At 32.8% G+C, this 9769-nt stretch overlaps 2 protein-coding genes across 2 annotated transcripts in view; both read right to left on the reverse strand.

Annotated features, from left to right (window-relative positions):
* Positions 1-4610: 4610 nt before the first annotated feature.
* LOC107022603 (high affinity nitrate transporter 2.4-like) lies at positions 4611-6654 on the reverse strand. Its single transcript, XM_015223200.1, has 3 exons — positions 5787-6654; positions 5582-5697; positions 4611-5495 (listed from the first exon to the last, which is right to left on the reverse strand). The coding sequence occupies exons 1-3, from the start codon at positions 6594-6596 to the stop codon at positions 4829-4831; spliced, it is 1593 nt and encodes a 530-aa protein (XP_015078686.1). The 5' UTR covers positions 6597-6654; the 3' UTR covers positions 4611-4828.
* Positions 6655-8086: 1432 nt separating this feature from the next.
* The window catches only part of LOC107022489 (high affinity nitrate transporter 2.4-like), a 5523-nt gene continuing 3840 nt past the window's right edge, over positions 8087-9769 (reverse strand). Inside the window, exon 2 of the mRNA XM_027917970.1 lies at positions 8087-8217. Coding sequence (XP_027773771.1) covers positions 8087-8217 — 131 coding nt within the window. The remainder of the gene's footprint in view (positions 8218-9769) is intronic.

Consider the following 9769-nt stretch of genomic DNA (forward strand, 5'->3'; position numbering starts at 1 on the left):
TTCTTGTTACCAGGCTCTAATTTGCCTTTGTATAATAGGTGCTAATTCACTTGAAATTGCTACAGTTTCTGTAAACGAGCATATAATTCAATGCTCCCTTGGTTAGTCCTATTGCAGTGGTAGTTTTGCTGAAATAACTTGGTGTGTGTTTGAGAACAAATTATGTAAACTTAGTTATGTGTGATCTCTACACCTACTAACCTTACAAAAAATGCATGCAGAATATTGAGTTGAAAATGTCTGAAATAATATCCCGGTATAGACTCCACCCTCTTTCTGCCAAATTACGGAAGATTATTCTTGTAATGTTTCAACTCCAAATGAAATCTACATGACAAATAATAATCTGTCAACATGTTTCTACCAAGTCTAATGTTAGTAACAAAGGAGACCTTAGAAAAGAAATTCACAATTTACTCTGTTTAAGACTTGTACATGCAAGTTAACCTACTATAACAAACACTCAAAGAAAGTTGCATAATGCAAATTTTCGTCTTTCTTTCTTAATAAGTAGCAAAATATGCAGTAACGTAAAATACAGAAGTATAAATTCAAGTCCACTATAGTCAATTTAATAAAACATAACATGAATTATTATATTAGATAAAAAGAATAATACCGCTTATTCGTATAAATTAGTTCATCAGTTACATTGCTGGGCTAGTTAATTAAGGTTGCTTGAAATGCTTATCTTGTGAACATCCAATTCCAAGTTCACCAAGTATATGATTGTTCACAAATCTGCTTGGACCAGATGCATGTCTGAACCCTTTTGGTAAGCAATTCTTGATTTCCTTCCCATGAAAAACAGGACGTCTATTATGACGATTCGTCAACTCGGGTTTCATTATCATGTATTCTTCAGATAGCTGACGGACTCCCACAGCTTCATTTATTAAAAATGATAGCAAAACAAGGCAAAAAACATATAGTATAAGGAAAATATTTTTATCGGAAGCTGCATTTGTCATTTTTAAAGAAGTGTGGAGTTCCTGTAAAACTATAATGTGTGGTTTATAACAAGTGAAACTATAAATAGGCTCGTGAGGAGTAGAGGCGGCAGATATAAAGATTTGTACACAGCTCATTGCAAGCAGAGTACAGACAGTACAAACCATGCAACCAAAAAGTATAAATTTTGTTTACTCCTAACACATAATTTTTCATCTAAAATTTAATATCATAATAACAGTGTCTGGTGTATAAAGTATCTCGTGTTAGCAGGACTTAGGCCCCTATAAAAGTCTAATATCATAATAACAGTGTCTGGTGTACAAAGTATCTCGTATTAGCAGGACTAGGCCCTTATTTTATATGGTGGCCCGTGATTGTTGGTCATTAATTACTATAAAATGATGAACTTCTCTCTTCCTTAATTTCTCTCATTAATACATTTTTACTTTCTCTCTATGAATCTTTACTACGTCTTCGTTGTTGCTTCACTTCTATCATTTAATATTTCGACGCACCTTATTCATTTTTTCATTAAAAGAGTATATATATTAAATGAAGTATATATATTTGGGACCGATGGTTCGCCCTACGATCTATTTTTAATTTATGGAGTTAGAATTATGGTTTTCAAATTAAATTTCGAATTTCTTCATTAGACATTATTCATGATTGCTACAATCTATTTTTAATTTATGGAGTTAGAAATATGATTTTTAAAATTAAATTGCGATAGATTGACCATATCTAATGATCTGTCACGTTCATGTGTTTTCCATTACTATTACAACTACAATCTGATTTGAATGTTACCTACGTGTGTTTCGATCACTCTTACGTAATAGCTCACAAATTATTACACGAGAAATGTAAACTGTATTAGGTAAACATAATGCGACGAGCTCGACTAAAAAAAATATTGAAGATTGATAAGGTAAATCGAACTCTAACCAACTTTATTGGATACCACATGTTACACAACTCAACCACCTTACGGATTTAATGTTCTTACTAACGTACCTTTCACCAATTTTATGAAGACGTCGGATACATAAAGCCGCTGCTACCTTAATTGATGCACCAGCTATTGGGTAAACTTATGTCTTTTATATTATTGTTATTATTGTTATTATGAGAATTTTGTTGCTATAAGATTTAGATGAAAGTAAATGCTTACAATTTATTATTCTTCTAGTCTCTCTAGCTGAACAATTATGTCTCTCAACTTTTCTCTTTTTTTTCAACTTGCAAGATTAGAATTTTTATGTGTGAGATATCAAGTGGTTAAAATTTAGAGTTATATATATTCATTCAGTTTATTGAGAGATTAATGCTACGAAAAGTGGTTGAAAGGAGAAACAATAAAGGCATATATCTCCCTTTTATCTCTTTTTACTAATAAAATTTTGAATCGACTCACCTATTAAGAAAATCTTGATTGTTATAGTAAATTTATCATTTTACCTTAATTGATAGAATTTCAAATATTTTTACTTACTGCATTTTTAAAAAAATTAATTTTAATGTAAATTAATTGAGGGTATTATAGATAAAAGAAATTTATCCATTCTTGGTTTATCAGAAAATGACTAATAAAAAAAATTAGACAAATAAAATTTAAGGGACTCAAGTTAAAGTTTTTACCACTTAATCTTTTCTGCTTAGGATATATATTACTAGTATTCTTTGCAGACCACATATATCTATATATAATGTGCAACTGTGTCTAAAATACTGAATTCAGTTAAATGAATGGCTTTGAGTGGTTGGGAGCTAAATATTATTGACAAGTTTGGATTGCATTAACATGTACGAAAATATTAGTAGTATTTCTATTTTATAGGTAAAGTACAAGTGAAAAATAGTGTAAATTTAATGATATGTAGTAATGAATTCAACCCATATATATTCTACACGATTTACTGTTACCTACGTAAGATAGAAACCAAACCAATAGTAATTATTAAGAAATATGTTCATTAAGGAGGTTGGTATTGTGATTCTTATGTTTGGTAAAATAATGATAGTCTAGTGTTAATTCTCAACAATTGATGGTCTGGATGGAAAACCAAGAAGGACTTAGTTGACGAGCGGATCGATCTGGATATGAATAATTGAAAATAGATTCGGTTCAATCTGTTTTTTTAATTTTTCGATATTTATGTCCATCCCTTTGAAAAATTTTTTATTATTAAAATTACTATTTTTTTATTTTTTGTTAAAAAAATGAAATAAACCAATTCTTTGCATGTCCACTAAGTGATATATTTCTCACCTAGCTACTAGGGAAGCCTGACACATACATAATTTTCATATTTTGTTTTTATGTCAAATTAACTAATTGGATTTAATTAGTTAAAATTTAAAGTTAGTAATATATTACACTTAATTATTGGTTGAGTATGTCTATGAAAGGCATATTATTTGTATCTTTTCATTTGGTATAAATAATGAGTATAAAAATACTTATGGATATTTTTTCTTATATCTCAAGTAGCCTAATAAAACCAAGTTAATTAACCAAGTAATGCTGATGTAATGAGCCAACTCAACTTTCCCACAGCTTGGGACTTAAAACTGTACCCACAATGACTTAAATTGTCCCTCCTTTTTATGGACTAGGCTCCTATCTCGATTTGACAATTGTGGAAAATGGAAATTTATAGATTAATGGCGGGGATGAATTCATGTGTACGCTCCTAACCTTCGGTCAACCTTCAATGGCACTAATAAGCACTCATGACTCCTCTCCATTATTTTTTCTCTCCATTTTCTAAGTACCCACTTGGATGGAAGTCATGTGTCCTATTTAAAAATTAAGGATCCTTTTTTTACTTTCACTTGTTCATGCACTTTCTTTTAGAAAAATAGTACTCTCTTCGTTTCACAAAGAATGATCTAGTTTGACTTGACATGGAGTTTAAGAGTATAAAGAAGACTTTGAATCTTGTGGTCTTAAATTAAAGTTAGGTCAAATTTACAAAAAAAAATTTTGATCTTGTGACCTTAAACATGCCACCTGAAAAGTTGTTACAAAAAAAAAAGGTCATTCTTTTTTAAACATACTAAAACAGAAAGGAGGTCATTCTTTTTTAAACGAACGGAGTACTAAATAAAATATATTTTTAATTATAATAATAACTTTAATTATTAGTATTTCAAAAAATGTAGAAAACTAATTTAGAAAGTTAGTATAAATATTTATAAAAAAAAACAAGGAAAAACAGATTGTCCTTGTGTCGATACAATAAAATTTGACATCAAGTTAAATATTATCGATCTCAAATTTAATTATGGATTCTTTTTTTTCTCGGAAAAGAGAAACATAATTCACTTTAAATTCACTAAAATGCATTATTTGTTTACTCCTACTTGAGTTATTCAATACTTTACGATTTAACATGAGTTGAATTGTCAATTATACTAAACTTAATTCTCGATTCCACTCTAAGCCAACTAATACTTTCCATATCCATGCACAAATTGCTGCGAATTATAAACTATAAATGGTATGAATCTTTCATATCAATTTAAATTAGCCACTAGACGAAGAAAAACAATTCACGTCCTTTTATAAACCAACTGGAATAAAATCATGTCCCATCTTAGAAGTCAAAGTTTTAATTACAACTATAATACACTTTTGAATCTGAACTCTGTAAAACAAAGGCTATAGGCCCTAGAATATTCTTTTAAACACACAATGGGAAACATTAAAATGTGTAATATATATATATACGTAAAATTTAAAACCACATACACCTTAGTGGATTCCAGTTTATCGACAAGCAACGTCATTTAAAAAAAAACAAAAAACAAAAAAGAAAGAAGAAAAAAAATCAGGACTTATTTTGCTTATTGAAACAACTCAATCCGATCAGACACGATTTGGTGTCAAATTTGGTGGAGTGGGTGCGGAACCAACACGCTTACCACGCTCCGATCGGCAATTTTCAGCGAATTTCAAGCTGTTTTGGTGCATCCCTTTTTGCCTCTCTGCCTCTGTATACTCTGAAGTATAATAATGTTCTTCAGTTCCCTTGACAGGATCTTTTGTTGGTGGGAGAAACATGCTTCCCCATTGTGGGAAATGACAAAGTGTAACAGGAAGAGTGCATCCTATGATCATGAATCCCATGTAAGTTAACCCTGTCGCAGTCGAGTACTTTGAGCTCGTGAAAAACAACAATTGTGTCAATCCAGAACCAAAATTTCCACCTGCCCCAGTCATTCCACTTATAATTCCTAATGATCGTCGTGAAATGAATGGAATAATACCAAAAGTTGCACCACAAGCAGCTTGAGCTCCGATTGAGAAAAGGATCATAAATGTCACAGCAAGTGGTAGAGAATTTGAACGACCCAAAAGTACACAGAATACTCCTCCAAGTGTTTGTAAAATCCACAAAACCCAAAGTCTCCCTCTCATACCGAATTTCTTTGCTGCGTAATCAGAAGAAAATCCTCCAAATGGTCGAGCCAAAAGGTTAGCCATACCAAATGTGGCTGCAATGATCCCCGCTGTGTGAAGCTTTAGATCAAATCTGTAAAATTTATATAAATTTAGATCTAAGTTTCGAATTTTTTAATTCATATGTTATAACAAACAATTAAAGAATTTAAATCAAACCTGTCGAAGAAGTACTCAGCAATGACGTTGTCAGTAGACAGTTCAACTCCCATGGAGTATCCATAGAGAAGAACAAAGATCCATGTCCTGTAGTTTGTAGCAGCATACCACAATATCTGTAATTAACAAAGACGATGAATTATCAAAAATATTAAACAGACAAGTAAAAAATATTATTAAGTCTTGGGGTGTAATTTGGACTTACGTTACCGAATTTATCTTTAGCAACAGTACCCGTCTTCTGTAAAGCGCCACGATTTCCGTCAGGTAAATCTTGGCCAAGAGTCAACACTAAAATACCCATGACCACATGAAGCCATCCAGGAATAAAAAATGCAATTCTCCAAGCAGTGAACGGAGTTGCACCCGCCCTTCGAATTATATCATACAAAAGTGGCATAATGAGTTGAGTTGCACCTCCACCCATATTACCCCATCCAGCAGCCGTTCCGTTCACTAGCCCAATGATCTTACTATTAAACATAGTACTCATCCAATACTGACACGACACAAACGTTGCGAGTGAAAACCCAATCATAAACCGGACAGCAACGTAGCCACCAGCGGATGAAACAAAGGACATACAAAAAACAGTTGGGGCTGACAACATGATAAGAAAAGCGCAGCCATACCTGGGACCCAACAAATCACAAACCGCACCCATAGTAAGCCTAGATAAAATACTTCCGGAAACGGAAGCAACCCCAGCGTTACCGACATCCATTTTTGTCAAATTAAGGTTGTCCCTAATAATAGGAACTAAAGGTGCAGCAGCAAAAGTCGAAACGAAACAAGTAAAAAAGGAAATCCAGGAGAGCTGGAACGTAAGTCCATGAGGCTTCGAAAACGAATAAAACTTGAATTGTTTAGCCTTGTGTTCAGTATCCACCGGTACTGAAAACTTGGCGGAGGTATCCGTAGGCACCATTGGAGAAGCCACTGAGAAAGCGAGAACAGGTTCTCTTCCGGTGACTCCATGCATAGAACTCCCCGGTGATCCTTCTACATCAGCCATTCTTCAATTAAGGAAATAACTGGTTAATTTTATAAATAGATTGATTTGAAATGTGTTGAGAATGTAAAATTGATGTGTAGTATTGTGAGAATGGTATGTTTATATAGGGCTCAAAGCGTTGACAATGTGCAATTTCGGGAAGTACTTGGTGATTCCCAATGGTTACATTCTGTTTTTTGATAATTTTAAATACTTCTATGAATAAGGAATCCATTACGCCGCATATGAATATGAATGAATAACCACCTTATGGTATATCCCAAAGGTTCAATGACCATTTTATTAGTTAGTAGTATACTATATCTAAACGTTACCCCTTTTGACATACAAGTGTTGAATAAGTCTGTTGCAATAATTTGGTGAATAACTAATCCTGAAATTAAGTTGTTAGCTTTCTATTCAGGGGTAATATCAGTTGTGTTGGACATTAACGGTTCAGGAATACTCCTAATTCCTTACACCTTTACGAATATTCAACATCTTATTATTATATGTAATTTTTTTTTCATCTATCAATGTGAGACTTTGTTTACATAGCTAATAATCTCCCTCTCATCGTACGATTCATTACCATAATTCACAGCACAGGTCAGAGATTCAACTTGCTGTGTAAGTATTGACGGATAAATGTTGTAAACTGGTCCATATATATAGACGGACGGTAACTAACGTTGCAAGTGATGAACGAACTTTTTCACTTTTTCACATAGTCAAAATATTTGTCCATCTAATTACTATCATTCACTTGTAAAAATCACAATTCCTCATTGACTTTTCGACGAAAAATGTTACAACTAATTTTTTCACATATACTTTGACTGTATTGGTAAGAAAGAAAATATAGTACTAATATTTTTACATGAAAAAATCAAAAAGTTCTCCACTATTTCAATGAGTATATGTTTCATACTATCTATTTTTACTTTTTAAAAAAAATATAAATCATCAATTCTTTGCATGCCCACTTCTTCACGTTTGCCTCACCTATCCAACTATGGGAGCCTGACGTGTATTTATTCATATTAGTGTTATATTAAATAATTAGATCAATTTTATCTGTTAAAACTTTTTATTATTATTATTTTCATTTTTAAAAAATTAAAACAAAGAATAACCTAGGGCATTGCGACAAAGTTCCAATGATATCCAATAGTTGTCTAAATACCGTTTTCTCCTTCAAAACAAAATTTAAACGTCATAACTTTATAAAGTAGCCACTAATTTTGTAATTTTGCATCAAAGAGATCAAACATCACTATTTTGTATCTTCAAGCCTCGGCGATGGAAACTCAAACACAATATCTTTTAGTTAGAACACTAAATTATTAGTATTAATATTAAATACAAATGTGAATGGAAAATACATAACTTAATTGCATTTTTTAATTTGGTAAATATAACTATAATAACAAGTAGGAATGAACTTTTATCCCAAGTAGGCTAATGAAATTAGTTAATTAATCAAGTAATTCTGATGTAATGAAACCAAGTCAACTTTCCCTCAAATAATTTGGACTCAATGGCTGAAATTTCAAATTAGCTTGGGTGTAATTTGGACTTGCGTTACCAAATTTACCATCAGCATCAAGAGCAGCTGTTCCGTTCACTAGCCTGTTTAACCCTGTTATTTTTCATTTTTATTTAAATTTCCATGATTGCCATTCTCACTATATATGTATAAATAAAGTAGAAGTAAAATAGAATATACATCAGCGCTTGTCAAGAAATCCTCAAAAAAAGGGGAATATTTAAGCACATCACTGCTTTTACTATTAAACATAATATTCATCCAATATTGACATGACACAAACGTTGCAAAGGAAAACCCGAACAGCTACGTAACCAGTAGCAGACGAAACAAAAAGCAGTTAGGGCTGAAAACATGATCAAAAATGCAAACCCATACCGTGAACCCAACGAACCAAAAAATGCACCCATAGCAAGCCTAGATAATTAAAATACATCCGGAAACGAAATCAACTCCAGCGTTACCAACATCCATTTTGGTCAAATTAAGGTTGTCCCTAATAATAGGGATCAAGGGTGCAAAAGTCGAAACTAAACAAGTAAAGAAAGAAATCCAGAAAAGCTGGAACGTTATGCCATGAGGTTTCGAAAACGAATAGAATTTAAATTGATTGGCCTTGTGTTCAGTAGTCACCATTTGCAGTTTGGACAAGTGATTGGTGATTCTCAATGGTTACATTCTGCTTTCTGAGAATTTAAGTACTTCTATTTGATTAAGGAATCCATTTTCCCGCATATAAATATGAACGTGTGTAACCCTCTTATCGTATACTCAAAGGTTCAATGAGCAATCTTTATTTATTAGTTGTAATCAAGTCACCGCTCTTTCTCAAAATGTCTAGCACAATTAAGAGTTATTCAACACTTTATAAGTAACTTATCTTATGAATTATCAATACGAGACTTTGATCACACGCCTCAGTCAGTTCCACCTGAGTAACTCATGTACCATAATTCAATGTATCTTTGTGCCACCGACATGTCAAAGTATTGCCCGAAGATTGCTGATGCGTCTTTGAAGCGATGGGTAAATGTTGTAAACAAATAGACGGACAAAGGCATTAATAAGAATATCTTCATACTTGTCCAACTAAATCATTAATTCTAATATTAATTGTTGTGTTGAAATGGTTTCAAAATACTTTTAATGTAGTGTAATATTGTTCACTGTGAACCAAATCCACACGATTTTCTCGAAAAAACTCATGCTATTAAGAGTATCTTACATAGCATACCCGACATGATCATGGATCAGGATCTTTATATATAGATATATAGATGCTTTGACATCTTTTTGTTAAGGGTCCAGCCCATTGATGGGTGGCCCATATATTTTGGGCCTTGTTGACTTCTTCTAGAAGTCTTTGGCAGCTGATGTTAAGGGGCTGGGGTTTTGTTTTGGACGTGCAGAGAGAGAAAGAGAGAGAGAGGAGATAGAAAAAACAGATTTTGAGAGAGAGGGTTTGAGAGAAGAGTTGCTGGTTTTTTCTGGACAGCGAGACAAAATTTCAGCTTGCAAGAGATCCGACCGTTGGATCGTTCTGAAATTTTCACAGCTGGTTCACAACACATAGCACTACTTCTTGACCGTTCAGATCGTCAATCGGAGTTCTTGATCGTCTGTTATTGCAGCTGGCGTAACCTGC

This window comes from Solanum pennellii, chromosome 6 (assembly GCF_001406875.1).
Source record: "Solanum pennellii chromosome 6, SPENNV200".
NCBI classification, from domain to species: Eukaryota; Viridiplantae; Streptophyta; class Magnoliopsida; order Solanales; family Solanaceae; genus Solanum; species Solanum pennellii.